Source organism: Plodia interpunctella, chromosome Z (assembly GCF_027563975.2).
Source record: "Plodia interpunctella isolate USDA-ARS_2022_Savannah chromosome Z, ilPloInte3.2, whole genome shotgun sequence".
In the NCBI taxonomy this organism is placed as follows: domain Eukaryota; kingdom Metazoa; phylum Arthropoda; class Insecta; order Lepidoptera; family Pyralidae; genus Plodia; species Plodia interpunctella.
The window spans coordinates 4,371,440-4,388,657 of NC_071324.2; the positions used below are offsets into that span (position 1 = coordinate 4,371,440).

Here is a 17,218-nt window from a genome sequence, read left to right on the forward strand (position 1 = left end):
GGATGAAACTTTTTGTTGTATAGCTATAAAGACTGGTTAACATATAGGGTATAATTTATTTTGGAAACTGGAACAGTTCTAGCAGAACCTATAAAGACCAGCTAAACTGTAGTAAATATAGAAAACTCAACTTAACCAAAAATGTTCGCCCTGATGAGCATTTTCTGATAAAGATGACGTATAAAAATCGAAGATATGGAACACCTGATGATGAACTCCAATAGACTCGCTACACTATACCTAACAGATATAACACAAGCATCTTAACAAAAGTTGGTCAGCCTGATGAGCATTTTCAGTAGACTTATAAAAATCGAGGATATAGAACACTTTGGATCAGACAGTGTACGAACATAGATACAGCTAGACTTGTGTATTTCAGCTACTTTCATAGCATTATGTCCTACGGACTATTAGTTTGGGGTAATGCAGCTGACATAGGAAAAATTTTTGTATTACAGAAAAGAGCTATCCGTTTTATTTATGGGTTAAAACCTCGAGATTCTCTTCAAGAACTCTTCAAATCAATTAACATCTTCACTGTTGTATGTCAGTATATCTTTGATGTGCTTATTTTTGTCAAATCAAATTTACATTTATATAAAAAATTAAACGAAGTAAATAGTGTAAACACTAGAAATAAGCACAAACTTTGTATGAACAGATTCAGGCTTAAAAAGGTTCGGCGGTCTTTCGTGGGTCAAAGTGTAAAATTATTCAATAAACTCCCTGCAGAGGCTATTAATCTGCCAATGAAAATTTTTAAAACTTATGTTAAGAAAAATTTAATGGACAAAGCGTATTACACAACTAACGCCTATTTGACTGATAAAAACGCTAGGATCCTCCCGACAACTTTGCCACTCCACACATGATCTCCTAATTTTTATTTTACTGTTTTTTATTCATAATTTTTATTTTTGTTATAATAATTCGTATGGCATTTAAAAATTTGTAAAACATGTACGTGATTTGTGATCTTCAAGTGTCTGAATTATACTTCTATTTCGACGAATAAGAATTGTAATTATGAAGTCATAGGAATCGAGTGTGTCATGCTCACTCAAATGGTCAATCTGGTGGTGGCGTCGTGGGCCGGGTCGTGAGGTTCCCTCTATTATGGTTGAGCTACGCGATGGCTGTCCCATGCGTCAACTCGTGAACGGGTGCTGCCAGAGGGAACTGGTCATCTCGTTTCTCATATATTTTCATGTAAGTTAATTGTGTTTCACATCGATATATATATATATATATATATATATATATATATATATATATATATATATATATATATATATATATATATATATATATATACATATATATATATTATAATCAGCACTCGGATCACAATCATAACCTGTTTTGATATACCTTTTGACTATGTACATTATGTACTTTTATATATTATTAGAAAGAAAAAAAAAACATTGTAAGAAACAATAATGGTAAGCCGGTCTGGCATGATAGGGACCAACACTGTTCAAATGAGTTTCTTTCGGCATTTCTTCTCAGCAGTGGTCGTTCCGAAATGCCAGTAGTTTGTAGCTTGTGAGAAATAACTATAAATATAAAGATTGACGAGAAAAAGTGCCTGTGAAGGTCTAATTTCTGAATAAATGATTTGAATTTGAATTTGAACACCTCATGAAGAAACTCTAACCAACCAGCTTGTTGATGGCAACACGGTGAACCATCGACTACAGGCCGCGAGCGCAGACCCCCCCGCGTGCCGCACATCACACGTCGCATTCAAGTGACATACAAGCGAGCGATACGTACCGCGTTCGATTTAACCGTCCGAATACGAACCTTTGTATTTTATCATTAATAATTACCATATACAGTCCATTACCGAAGTTTCCTTTATATCATCGCGTTAGGGATTCCTCTGTATGTACAGTATACGGGCACCTGTCGCAACATATGGTCCTTCTTCGCAAGAACAAAGGAATTTGGGCGGTCACCAATAGTCATCAAGTTCCTACTGTCCAGCATCCTCATCGTATTCTTTGATGGTTTCAACGAGTCCAAAGCGGATTCATCGCATCGGCAACGCGAAGTGAATTAAAAATTATAACAATAATAAAAAATATTTTTTATCCTTATAGGTCGATAGTCATCCGACTTCGACGGTAATATCTACGTAGCAGCGCGCCTGACGTAACATCGGAGCAAATTCACGTATCGTTCCGTTCATATTTGTTTTTCACAGGTTTTTTATTCCAGTTTCAATTTTAAAATATTTATTTCCCTATTTAGATTATTTTTCCAACCTAGTTTTCTTCCAATAAAATTTAAACTTTACTTAATTTTATTGACATAATGATGTACGTGAAAATCGCACAGCTAGTTAAAAAAGAGTTATATTAACATTTAAAAGTAAATTATATTAACATCTAAAAGTAAATTATATTAACATTTAAAAGTAAATTATATTAACATTTAAAAGTAAATTAACAACATTTTGTAATTACATAAATTTATTAAATAATACTTCTGTACAAAACCCAATCGTCTTAAACGAACTTAAAAATCGATTAGAAAAAATAAAGGTATTATAATCCGATTTCGATGTGCTTCAGAGGGAGATTGAGGTGCTTTCCGTTGACCGGGAATCCCGGTATAAGGAACAATAAGCGTTCTAGAGCCACTTTTGTGCCGCCGTCGGCTCGGCCAAGGCGCTGTGTGACTCCGTGTCATCGGCGTTGTCGTCTAACACTTGCATGCATAGTGCTGAGGTAAGCTCTCATGATGCACACACACACAAACACAATAATTTTCTAAGGCTTCCAAAAATTAATCTACCTACCTTTGATGGCGACTATCAGGAGTGGCTAGAATTTAGAGATACATTCATATCGATCATTCACTCTAGCGACAGCATAGACAGTATCAATAAGTTTCACTACCTGCGCGCTTGTCTCCATAGAAGCGCACTTTCGTCATTAAAAGCTTGGACTTCAAGGCCAATTATGCCTCTGCTTGGGACCTGCTTTGCAAGAGGTATGACAACAAACGCTTGCTTGTCAACAACCATGTGCAAGCTCTATTTAATGCAAGCTCTTTGCAAAAAGAGTCGGGCTTTGCGTTATATTTTAGATATTACAAATAAAAATTTACGAGCTTTATCCATGCTTGATCAGTCACTCAGCACTAGGACACACTCATCATTCACATGATGTCTGCTAAATTAGACATTACCACAAATAGAGAATGGGTGGAGCATCGTAACAATCGTAGTGAGCCACCAGCCTTAGATATTTTCTTAACCTTTTTAACAATCAGGGCCGATGTTCTGGAGACGCTAGAGGAGGCTCGGAGTTCCAAAGGTAAACCTGACAATTCACCTGTTCAAAAACAGAGGAGTTTTATTGTTTCCGCAGGCAATCCTCCTTATTTCTCCCCTTTCGGTATAGAATTTCGGGACAAAAAGCCTATATTCTAATCCAGATCATACTCTATCTCTGTGCCGAATTTCATTCAAATCTGTTCAGTAGATTTTGTGAATCAGGTGTTCTAGATCTTCGATTTTTATACCTCAACAAAAAAATGCTCATCAGTCTGACTAATTTTTGTTAAGTCGTCGTTTCTATATTTCTTATAGTTTAGCTGGACCATCATGGGACTGCATCAGGTGTTCTAGATCTTCGATCTTTATACTTCAATAGAAATTACTAGTCAGACTGAACATTTTTTGTTAAGTCGTCATTTCTATATATCCTATAGTTTAGCCTGATGTAGACCCATAATGGGTCTACATCAGGTGTTCCAGATTTTCGAGTTTTATACCTCAACAGAAAATGCTCATCAGGCTCATCAACTTTTGTTAAGGCGTCATTTATATATTTCCTATAGCTTAGCTGGGCCATCGTAGTTCTCCATCAGGTGTTCCAGTTATCAAAACCGTATATGTTGCCCAGGATTAAAAGCTATATAACAAAAACAAAATTAGGCGATAGAGTGATATTAATAAATAAGAATCTGAAAAAAAAAATTGTCTGTTTGTCTGTACTCTCCGGAACTTTTGGACGAATTCGAATGAAACTTTGTTATATACCTAATACTTGCCTTGTCTATACCTGAAACTTTGTTATATACCTATTAAACCTAGGCAACTTATAGGGTATAAATAAATGATATTGAAAACTGGAACACCTGATGGGAAACCGTTAAATAATCTGATTAAAATGATTAAAAAAATGATAAATAAAATGATTTCTTATACATTGGCATTTTCGTATGGCAGCAACCTCAAAATAGCGAAAAAATAAATTAGCTGATCCATACATTTTCCACAACTTAAGTATTTAACTTTGTATAGAGCTGATATTTTTTCGGGATTTCGCAGTTACTCCAATACTAAAAGTTGTTCAGAATCATGGACAGAGCATATAGACAAAATATTGCCAATGTATAGTCACCCTGTATGCAAACCTACCAAATTTCATCAAAATCAGTCCAGAGGTTAGCTTAGTTAGGTTAGCTGACTGAAAACATACAGCCGAAACTACTGGGCGTAGGAAGGTTCCTTGGGGAGTGTAGGTGAGCACTAAGAGAGGATCTTTGGAAATTCCATTGAAATACTTTTATATGAAAGTTCTACACCGTTGTAGTGACTTGAAAATTTGGATTTTAGTTGTATACAACAAATTAATAAATACGTGTTTCAGATTTTTTTGAAAATTAAACTTCAAAGATTTTATGGGACGTAGGTAAATACAATTTTCAAGATAAAAGGCTGAAAATTGGTAAACAAAGTACTCATCAGAATGACCGAGATTTTACTATTAAATTCACTCGGGCGAAGCCGCGAGCTAAAGCTAGTACATATAATAAAACAGTAGAAAAGAAATCCTGTACTTTGAATAAACTTACATAAAAATAAAGTCGACGATACTCACATCAACAGAGTAAGAATTTGAAAAAAAAAAAAAACCTGTCTGACTCTTTGTACACGCTGATCTTCGGAACTACTGGACGGATTTAAATGAAACTTTTTCGTTACATGGCTATTAAGCCTGGGCAACATATAGGTTATAAATTATATAATAGGGTATAAAATATATATTGAAAAGTGGAACACCTGATGGAGACCAATGATGGTACACCTATAGGAAATATTGAAATGACGCTTAACAAAAGTTATTCAGCCTGAAAAAAAAACTTAATTTAGATCTATAGATTGTATAACTGTTATTTAAGTCACATGAATAAAGACAAATTATTATTATTATGGTCCAGCTAAACTATAGGAAATATAGAAATGACGACTTAACAAAATATGTTCAGTCTGATGAGCATTTTCTGTTGAGGTATAAAGATCGAAGATCTAGAACACCTGATGCAGTCCCATGAGGGTCCAGCTAAACTATAGGAAATATAGAAACGACGCCTTAACAAAAATTGGTCAGACTGATGAGCATTTTCTGTTGAGATATAAAAACCGAAGATCTGGAACACCTGAAGAAAAGTCATAATAGTTCAGCTAAACTATACAAAATATACTTATTTCAGTCTGATTAGCATCTTCTGTATGTATAGGTATCGTTACATTTGTCTGTACAATTAAATTTCTCTAATAATTTTGACTCATTACCAAAAATTGTTCGGCCACGCGAAGGAAGTCGCAGGCATCAGCTAGTAAACTAATGGCCATGCCACTTTGTCAGTAATTCTCCTCATCTGAGATTTGATTGATTTTAATTTAACACTTACTGATAAAAACTTATCGGTAAGTATTAGGTTAAATCGTAGTTCTCGCTGGTCTCTCACCCTTGAGTTCATATTGAACCACTGGTGCCGTCGGGTTGGTTATGCGCAAGCAAGACGCAAGATGCATGAAATAAAAAATGTACTTAATAAAAATAATAATATATTGCAAAGTTTATTCCAGTAATTAGGTAAAACCTCTGCTATTTAAATTCATTAAATCTTACATTGTTATTTTAATAAAATTAAATTATAGTAAATATATTATAAGAATTTTATAAAGATGATTAAATTTAATTCTCTAAATAAATTGAATAATTTGGCATAAGAAAATACTATTAAAGATGATCTAATGTGCGCACACTTAAATTATCCCCTCGCACTAATACGATCTACTTAATAATAAACGTAAATAAAGAATACGTACATTGAAACAGACACGTTAAACATATCACATATAACCATTACAAAAGGATTTAAATTAATTAATTTTTAACACATTATTACTTTAACAAGTCGTTAAGCGTTACGCACAACGCCTCATTATAACTCATTTCTATTAATTTTGAGTATATTGATAATGTTTGATCGTAACGTAAGCAGTATTTCTATTTTCTAAAAAAAAACAAGAGAACGGTTTATTAATTTAAATTTCATGCTCATATTTTTTAAATAAATAATTTGAAACAAATGTAAATTATTATAAACGCCGCACGTCCCGACTTCGCTCGGGTAAAACATAATAAATTATTCACCTAAACCTTCCTCAAGAATCACACAATCTATTGGTGAAAACCGCATGAAAATCCGCTCCGTAGTTTTTGAGTTTACCGCGGACAGACAGACGCGGCTGAGGACTTTGTTTTATATTTAACAATATGTAAGGTATAGATATTATGTTTGCAAAATGTTTTCCTACCTGCTCACAACATTGTATGTTTCCCAAATAAAATAAAAATAAAAACAGGCCTTAAGCCAGTCACAGCATAAAAAATATAACACAATATCATCGAGTGCAATAAGGCTGCGCTATTTGTACTTGAATGAAATCGTTCCACAATTTATTATGCACTTTCTCTTTAAAAATAATTAATTTACAAGACAAAATATTTGCATATAAGCCGTAAGTTTATCAAATGGAAAAACAAATCTACAAGCTTCTCTCATAACGCATTATATTAGAAATATACATGTAATGATATAGCTTTGCATTGTCACAATTTAGGTTTATTATTGAATGTATTATCTAATATGCATAAAAATATGGGGCTTATTACAAAAATACCCAGACGATTCCTTGCGAAGGGGATTTTTTGAAAAATTGACAAAATATCCTTGCGTGTTTTTGATGATAATTTAGATAAGCAACTGAATAAAAAAGTTTTTTTATTATGGACATTTTGAGAAAACATTAAGGAGGACATTAAGAGAAATGGACATTGTGAGAAAAAGACCATTTTGCGCCAAGACGCTCTAAACATCTATGTCTCATAATATATATATTTTTAATATTATGAGACATAAACCGTTGCGGAAATCATAGCAGGAAACGGGAAATCGAGACTCTTCTCTTATGTGATTTGAACTCTTTGCAACAATATGTTATTTTGCAACTTTACGAGACTCATATAGCCCATGAATATAATTATGTACATTTTGAGCAAAATGTATATCTTACAATTGACCACATTTCTTCATATATTTTCGTTTTTTTCAGTTTGATTCTTATTATTTTTCCATATAAATTATTATAAATTCGTTAAAAAATGTTACATAATAACCTGACCTTATGCCATGCCAGATTGCAAGGAAGAGAAGAGTTAAAAGTTGGCTTAGGTTCCTGTCGCCTAGGAACTTAAGTCTCTTGTAAATGTATTCTGCGGCGAAATGATTAGTATTGCAGTTGAAGCTGTCAATGTAGTGTTGAAACTTGGTGGCACCTCTAAATCGCAGGAGTTTGATGTTATTGCATCCGTCCTACTTGGACATCGGCAACAGGCCGTTATTACAAAATATCTAGGTATCTAGGTACCTACTTTAAGTTTTGAAAGTATAACGTTGCCAATTAAATTAACAAACAATAACAATGAAATTGGTTCGCAAATGATTACAAGTAGACTAACACTAGCAATCTCTAGGAACTAAAAATAAAATATATTTCAAAAGTGCCAATTAGTTTTCTCATAGTTAACCTCAATCTATTTTTTCTGCTGCTTCTCGCTTAATGCGATAATAGTGAATGGCTTTTATCAGGAGAGGTTTATAAACGAAAGCCCAAGGCAAAAACAGCAAAAATCCTGAAAAATATAGGCTAGAATACACATTCAACCACTTCGAATACACCTTAACATCGAAAGGTACAAGACTCCAGCCCATGAATATAATTGTGTACATTTTGAGCAAAATGTACATCAAATACTTAATGAATACATTTGACCACATTTTTTCATATATTATCGTTTTTTTAAGTATAGATTCTAATTCCTTTTCCATGTAAATTATTATGAATTCGTTAAAAAATGTTACATAATAACCTGACCTTATGCCATGCCAGATTGCAAGGAAGAGAAGAGTTAAAAGTTGGCTTAGGTTCCTGTCGCCTAGGAACTTAAGTCTCTTGTAAATGTATTCTGCGGCGAAATGATTAGTATTGCAGTTGAAGCTGTCAATATAGTGCTGAAACTTGGTGGCACCTTCGAATCGAAGAAGTTTGATGTTGTTGCATCCGTCCCATTTGGATATAGGCAACAGGCCGCCGGCAGGTATCTCCATTCCATTATACGATAGCCCGAACCTGATGCAGGCGGCTGTCAAACAAAATAATCATATTGCAGTATGTAGATGAATATGTCAATTGAATGAACAAAGTAGTCACTTGTTCAATCGTTACTCTCCTTACAATATATATCAATATTTATTATATATTATATTTATTCACAATGGGTTTAATTTTTGGCAGTAATCTAATTGGAATAAGTAGATATGTATTATTAAATTAATAAAAATCCACCACTAAATTTATTTTTATGTTGCTGTGTTTAAGTAACTTTTAGGCTTAGAGCTACGAAATTACATTCTGTGGCTCGGCAGGGTATTTATACTGCGCTGCCAATAACACATTTGAAAGGCCAGGGGGCTTATCATCATCTCTTAACGCGATCCACTTTACGACCTAAACTGAACTGCATCGCAAATTCGTACCATCGACTTAATTTTTTGTATGAATGCGATTCATTTTAGGTTCCTAAATTGAACTGAGTTGCATTGGAATCGTTCTAAAAAATTTTATGATAGGCCTGCTGTTTAGTGGCCGGAAAGTGAGGCAGAATATTGTAGTAGTATATAGCTTTCATATTAGCTTATCATTTCAAAGTGTCCATAGTTGTCATATATTATAGACGAATGTGGCGTGATTATAATAAACATACGAATGGCGCTGCATGACTGTATGTTTTGTTTTAATGTATTCGTACAATGATGTTCACTACAGTGTATGAGTGAAGGACGTTTAACATAATGTCCTTGTTATTACTACAAATTATGAAAAGTATTTCTTTCCGGAAAAATAACTGTTCATGTGGGAAATTCCCGCCGGCGAAGCCGCGGGAAAATGCTAGTCGTAAATAAGTTTTTTACAAAAATGATATTATTGACACAAACTTTTATTGTTGTTAGGGAGATCTTATTGCATTCAATGTGTGACAAAAGATCATGACCGTGCAGTAAACCGTACCGGTGAGGAGTTCCAACGTCTAGAGCCGTTCCTGGGTGCACATCTGGGTGCCAACCGTTGAGTTCCCTCGTTGGGAACCGTTCGTCGGTGCACCATTATGTCATGCTTATCATAATAATGCATTGTCAATGACACATGTCAAGTAGACATGCTTGGTTTGGATGACAATTTGTGATCCAAACCACGCATGTGTACAAAATTTCAGTTCAATCAGTTGATATATCTGCTTCAAAAATTAAGTTGCAAGATTCCACCGAGACCGAGACAAAGTTACAAGGTAAATAAAATCTTCTAAATACTATACAAAACACACATGTCTATTGATTACGTCAGCGACTGAAGACGCAAGTTGTCATGCGCGCGCACACCCCTAAACATACTAATTATTCTACATGCGCATAATGTATGCATGAATGAATCTTGCGGTAAATAAGCATTTCGACCGCGGCAAGAGCACTAGCAAATTATAACAGGGATCAGGTCTTGCTTTTTACAATGTTTTTTATTTGCGTTGTATGTAAGTAATATATAATATATTGTAATAAGTAATATACATAACATTCGAGTGGAATCTCGCAGCTCAATTGTGAAGTAGATATATTCAACAGATTGAGCTGAAAATTTTGTACACCCGTTAGTTTCGATGACAATGAAATATAATGGTAATCATGTCATGATGGTGCACCTAGGAACGGTTCACGACAAGGGAACTCAATGGTTTACTGCATGGACGTGATTTTTATGTCACGCATTGAATGAAATAAGATCTGACGAGAATAAAAGCTTGTGTCAAAAATGACATTTTTGAAAAAAAAAAAACTAATTTACAGGATATTACACTGCGTGTCTTTATACCCTACATACTCGTAACGAGGAAATATAAACATAAAGAAAAACAAACTCATCAACTTAAAATAATTTTCGAAAATAAAATTCGAATTAAGCTAGGATACCTACTTACTTTGACACGCACATATCATAACGCTCTGTTTACGATAAAGGAGAAGATTCGATCCAGATTTCCAAATATACAGATTAATGTAATATCACATTTTAAAACAAATCCATAATTTGAAGACAACAATAAATATTCAAGACCAGTTTTGTAACTGCCATTGTTTCCGTTTGGGATATAACTTTCGTAATTGGTAACTCCATGTAGGAATATTTATAAGCTAAATGAGTACAATTGTAAATCTTATTATCTACATAACCTTTGTCCCAGCACACTAACATAAATACCAACAATACTTTCTTTAAACTTTAAATGTATCTTCTCTTTCATTATGACATACTAGATGCGCCTCGGACTTCGCTCCCGTAGGAATTCAATCAATCAATAAATTTATTTGCATAAAATGTAGGTACAAAAAGTTATTAAGTAACAACATACACATACAGCTTGACCATAAAGAGTAGAAATAAATTAAAGTGGAACTAAACATTTTCCATACAAAATTGTTGCAATAGGTATACCTACTTCAGTATTTTACGTCAAAAATGTGACAGCTACAAGAAACTAGCGCCCTCATTTTTAGTCATCTCTTTATGGTCGTGCTGTACATCCTCACAAACTTTCGCATATAATATGTATTAGAAAGATTGTATGAATGACGTATGCTCCCGCCTTAGAATTATACTCCATATTTAAATTATTAATTTTTGTAAAATCACAGCGGATCTTCGTAATTTTAAGGTGTATTTCTTACGTCGGACTTCGCGGCGTCACAGCCCCAAATGCAACCATGAAAACGCGAAATGAGAGATATATATTGTATGTAGCTATATAAATATATTTACGACGATTTTAGAATTATATCGTTCCTCATGAATAAACAACCATTCCTCATGTTTTCAGTTACTTAAATAATATTGATATGACTTTTTATTGGATGTACAATGAATTATTTTATAAAAAGACTTACCTTCTGTCAGTAACCAGCATGCAATATATTTGTACAGTGCAAAATGGGCCCAAAGTCCGCAGTACATATGTTTGTAGAAGAAGGAATTTTCCGAAAACTCGTCTGACAGCATATACTTCATACTGAACACGCTTCCTGAAACAAAACCAAAAATACGATGAGCTTCTTATGTCTTTACGAGTACATATTTTATACACTATCTAGAACTTTAAAGGTTCTCAGTGGAGGAAATTCGTGCTACAATGTTACCTTAACATGAATAATTTTATTGTAGATAATAACATAGAGTAGGTAGACCTATCAATGGGAGTTAGGACATGAAACCAACAAAAGAAAACTATACAATTTAAATGTCAACAAAATTTTAAGTAAATAATAATAAAAAAAGTATCCTTTATGTAGTACAGCATAATACTGATATGTACATCAAATATAGGATACGACGTAATTACAATAATATACCTTCTCAAAAAAAAATCTCTATCACTTTTTAGCCCATAATGAAAAATAAGGGGGTTGGATATACATATGCAGCGATGGTATGGAATGTCCACAACATTCTAGAAAACGAAATACCCAACTGGAAGGTGAAAAGGATTGTTAGTAAACATATGAATAATAATATCTTGTCCACTCACCTCCAATTTGGAACGCCACCAAATACAGAGCTCCTTGAATCAATTTAATCATTCCTTGCTGTTGGTATTCGTAGGCTTCAGCTTCCAAGGGGAACTTCCCTTCAATGTATTTTTTATAACGTTGAAATGAGAAGATTGGGCCAACCAAGAAACAAGCCGGGAAGTAAACGAAACCGAGGAGCTCCATGAAAGTAGGGGGTGTCACTAAAGCCGTCTCTTGAGCATTTGCAGACAACTTCTCTCCCTTAAGAAGCAACTGACCATCCCACAAATCAAATGATAATGCGATTAGTTTCAACGTTAGTACACAATGAGGCATGGTCCAAGTGATATCATAATCTTCAGATTCTGTTACTATGTAACCCACTATTAGATAGGTTAAGTTGAATACAAATGTTATTATCGCATTAATCTTGCCATCCTCGGATATCTGTGTCGTTAGGTACAACACAACAACAGGTATAATATTATGATATAGGGATATTCCAAAATTGTAGAATGCCAAATCAAGGCCCATGATGATAAAGAACAGGTTATTTCTGTCAGACTTCCTGTCTGAGTGCCAGTAATACTTGTGATACATCCATGCGTAGGGATAAGCTAGTAATATTGATAACAAAAGCTTCAGTGCAGGTTCAGTGCTGCCAATAAGCCCAGCAATATAGGGGAGAGGGCTGAGTCCTATCCACCCTAACACATTGAGTAGTAATCCGATCATTTTCCCTGTAATAAATTAAGAATATTGGTTACTATCCTCCTCTCGCTCCTGTGGGTATTTCGGGAATTTCCAGGTTATGTTCTACCCGTGTACCAGATTTCATAACAATCAGTCCAGTACATTTTGTGTGAAAGAGTAATAAACATACATACACACACATCCTCACAATCTTTCACATTTATAATATTAGTCAGATATATATTGGTTTGGTGATAGTTTATTGGAATTATTAAAATTGATATTTTAATAATTCCAATAAACTATCACCTATCTTAAGAATTTTCTTTCAGTTTTTCACAAAGGTTACAATTTAAAGTATAAAGAAATAAAATAAAACAAATGCCTAGTAATACGTTGAGGAAATCATAGATTCCTGCACCTAGTTGAAAAAATGTGAATAATCAAATCTAATTGAATTCATAACATCTGTAGTAAATATTTGTAAGTGGAGTACCTAGTCTCCTGTTTAAGAGCTAAACAAATTGTTTATGTTATGAATAAAATTTGGGCATGTTTTGTAATAAAATTTCTATATTTATATAAAAATACACATAAATAGAAAAAAATTGTAAATATAGCAAATTAGTCTATCGTTACTTTCAGTGCTACCTATATTATATGACAGAGTTAATATGGTAAACATCAACATCATTTTCAGAATGGACCATTGTCTTCTGATTTTTACCGATGTGTGAAATTTGAACATAGTTTAAAATATTCAAGTTTTAATTGCAAAATTATGAATTACACAGACAGAAAAATAACCATGATGAACTAACTAAATTAGATGATGAACTAAACTAACCGAATTTTAATCTAGACATCATGATTAAAATGTAAGTGCATAAATCTAAATAAATGTCGGCCAAATGATGCTATAGCTAATTTACTAGTTATTCAATTCTACAAGGCAGAAATAGGCAAGGTAGGCAACAAAAAAGTAAAATCTATAATGGAACAACTACCCACATATTATCCCAAAAATTCTAATGACAATGGAGCCGCATATAAATACGTAAATAGACAAGGGGGAGCCGCATATTAATACTTACATAGACAAGGGTCAAATTAATAACCAGTTTTCAATGATATCCCGCTATGATAAAAAAAAATTAACAAAATTAATTGAAACATTCATTTGCAATTACTTTTGTAGGTAGGTAAAAAATAAAACCTTTGTTAGGTTTAACCTTATGGTTGAACCCACCATTTATGTATTTAATAGATAATTAATGATTTCCTGCCCTTTTATGTAACGACTTTTATTATACTTAAAATATATTGTAAAACGTTTACCTAATGGTACATCTACCCAAAATTCTAACGAGACTGGAGCCGCATAATTAGACAAGGGTCTCGACCCTTCAACAACCAATTTTCAATTCCCATACGAAAATGATAAATAAATTAAGCAGGAAATTAAAACTATTCTTCATTATACAAACAAAATTTAAAAACTCTTTTTTAAATATTTTTTGAAAAGGTATTAAAAAAATAAAACCTCGTTAATATTATTACCAAAACCCACTATTTAGCATGTATATTTATAAAAATAAAAATTTCCGGGCCTTTTCACGACTTTAGTCTATTACTTTTGTAAATAAGGCGATAAATACCTGGTTTATTTGCAACACTTATTTCTTACAATTCTCTACACGTCCAGCAGCCACGAAAAGATCAGACAGAAAGAAAATCTTCGCCGTTGCCTGTCAGTCAAGTGTCAAGTCAAAGCGCGCGGCCCTTCTATCTATGGTTATTTTTGTTTCGTTTATAACCATCTGAAAAGGCAAAGAGATCTATAAAAGACCAGGAAAAGTGAGGTGACTAGGGCATCAAATTTCAAAATAGATCTCTAGAAGGATTGTATGGACCGGTATTCATCATTGTGTGGCCAAGAGTATGCGTTTATATTATTGCGCTTATTGTACTATGGATTTAATAAGTACTTCGGTACCTACTAATTCCATGTATTGTACCTATAATTACGTAGGTAGTGATGTTTGTATGCTCGATTTACGTACTTAAATAATCATAATCCACAGATTTACTATACATTATAATATTTTTTTTGTATGGAGTACCTAATAATTCCATGATCATAATCAATGGATGGAGGTTCCTATTTAAGAAAAATATGTTGAGAATGAATCATTTCAAACCTAACAATCCATCTTCCTAGAAAGTTATCATTTTTCTAAATCTAAAAAAATAATTTTATAAAATCCGTATTTTTTCTATATTATATAACATACATTTTTTATTATACCAAAAAATAAAATAGGGCTATCAGTACCTATTACTGATATTATGTGCATAGTCAAAACACAAAAAATCGAAATCCAAAATTTATCCATAAAAATCTATAATAATCACAGATTTACAAACTTCAATGTAATGTTTTATATAGCTGTGAAAATAATTGGTTGTAATACTTAGAAAAAATTTTTTCACCATTAGAAAGCTACATTATCCGAGATTACTATAGGCGTTGGTTTTAAAATAAATTCGTTTTCAGCCAGATCAATCAACATTTGCCTTTTACAGCACAACTTTACAGTAAAATTTAAAAATACGCACGGCGAATTTTTTTATGTAGGTAGATATTTTATATTGTTAGACTTTTATATTGTTGAACACGGCGCGCGGCGATGGCGGCTCGCGGTGTAATGCACAGCGTCGTCATGGCCCGCAACGTAATATTTATGTGCACAAGGTAATTTTATTTATTTTCGTTGTATTCATACAAAAAAAAATTATCAGTTGTCAGAACGACTTTCTCTGTCTACTTTATTGAATTCTTTATTAAAACTAAATTTTAATATTGACCAAATTTCATGTCTACAATACAATACAAAATATATTTATTGCCCATAAAAACAATATTAGTACAAAATAATACGTGGGCCTATTGCTAAGCAATCTCTTCTAGTCAGCCTTTGGCTAGTGAGAGAGGATAACAGAAGAGTCTGGTGGGGGCAGTATCTATATATATAAAACTCTTCCGTTACTGAGTGACTGGCTGACTTACAGACAACGTACACCCAAAATGGTTGGGCGTAGGATATTGAAATTGTGCATGTAGGTGAGTGTAGGTGAGCACTAAAAGAGGATTTTTGGAAATTCTACTTCGAAGGGGGTGAAGGGGTGAAAAACCGTTAATATGAAAGTTCTAGACCGCTGAAGTTAGTGACATGAAAATTTGGTTTTTGGTTGTTTACAACAAATTAATGAATACGTATTTCAGATTTTTCTGAAAATTAACCCTCAAGCCCTTCAAATGGGGGCACTGTAATAGGAAACGGTATGGGATATCTACATTATATTTATTATATATCTATATTATATGCAGGAAGCGGAATTGGATAAGTTTGCGGTACGAAACACGCAGCGGGAAACAGGAAATTGAACTAAAATGAGAAAAATATGCGAATTTTAATCATATAGGTATAGTTACCAGTCTTAAAGAGTGCGCGATAAACAATTTCTGAGATTTTGCTATAAAATTCACGCGATCAAAGCAGCGGCAAAAGCTTTTTTTTAATATTTTTGAAGATTTACGACTAAAATACCTTTATTAGTAGGATTTAATAGGCTTCAGAACACAAAGTCTTAAATACAAGACGAATTTGCTAAATGATTCAAGTCCGTTGTAAAACACAATACCTTTAATAAATTATTGAACATATTTTCATATAAAAAGACTTCACACATCAATACGCGCAATCTGGTAGTAGTAATATTCCATAATCTACGGCGTAGGATCTGTGATTAGTCTATGGCTATATATAATAAGCACGGATTCTGCACGAAAGGAGGATTCCTATCCGAACTGGTTCCCTCATGATCATGATGTTTGCCGCACTTGTACGCTATTTTTATATCGGAATGAGAATGTTTTCCATTTAAGAATGATTTGGGATTTGAAGTAAAATTAAATCAATTAAGTATTTATAGGTATAAACCATATAAATGATTGTAAAAGAATAATGTATGTAATAGTTTCAACACAACAATGCCATTTCAGGCATGCAATAATTTTCAATAACAAAATTTATGAAATAATCTCCAATTTGAATAACACTAATTTTACATTTAATTTAATCCAAGTGTTCTTATTTGTTTTTACATCATAATCAAAATAATATTTTATTTATAGCATAAAATACTTGTTTACGTCTAGGTGTTTCGTTTATCTTCGATTAGATAAGTCAAATATTTAAACGGAAACAAAAAAATGGCTTTATAACAAATGTAAGTATGTTAATATCCAATTAAAACATAATTAAATTAATTATCCTAAAATACTCATAGTTTATTCTGTTAGTGCAGGTGATACGAATTAGAATTAAAGGATAATTTCTACTAGGTATTTGAATTAACCTACTGATAACATTTGGGATGTTACCGCAAGAGTTGTCTGAAGGAATACTTATTATCATGTTGTATTTTTCACTTATGTTCATATAGGCCGAGGTGCATTTGCAGTCTTTAT

At 33.0% G+C, this 17,218-nt stretch overlaps 1 protein-coding gene across 2 annotated transcripts; it reads right to left on the minus strand.

Moving 5' to 3' along the window:
- Positions 1–5,858: 5,858 nt before the first annotated feature.
- Positions 5,859–14,480, minus strand: LOC128683063 (lysophospholipid acyltransferase 5-like). 2 transcript variants are annotated; one of them, XM_053768276.2, is made up of 5 exons: positions 14,343–14,420; positions 13,779–13,822; positions 12,009–12,731; positions 11,371–11,505; positions 5,859–8,519 (listed from the first exon to the last, which is right to left on the minus strand). In XM_053768276.2, exons 3-5 carry the CDS (start codon positions 12,724–12,726, stop codon positions 7,906–7,908), a joined length of 1,467 nt encoding a protein of 488 aa, XP_053624251.1. In that variant the 5' UTR covers positions 12,727–12,731; positions 13,779–13,822; positions 14,343–14,420; the 3' UTR covers positions 5,859–7,905. The 2 variants fall into 2 exon arrangements, with proteins under 2 accessions (XP_053624251.1, XP_053624250.1); XM_053768275.1 differs by lacking the exon at positions 13,779–13,822 and having other exon boundaries at positions 14,343–14,480.
- Between the last annotated feature and the right edge of the window lie 2,738 nt (positions 14,481–17,218).

Bases quoted from the DNA above. Each gene is read 5' to 3' on its own strand.
- LOC128683063 (XM_053768275.1), bottom strand. From the start codon at position 12,726: ATGATCGGATTACTACTCAATGTGTTAGGGTGGATAGGACTCAGCCCT. The intron at 11,506-12,008 runs GTGAGTGGACAA...GTTTTGTTTCAG, and splicing joins GGTGGCGTTCCAAATTGGAG to GAAGCGTGTTCAGTATGAAG. The intron at 8,520-11,370 runs GTAAGTCTTTTT...TTTGTTTGACAG, and splicing joins ATGCTGGTTACTGACAGAAG to CCGCCTGCATCAGGTTCGGG.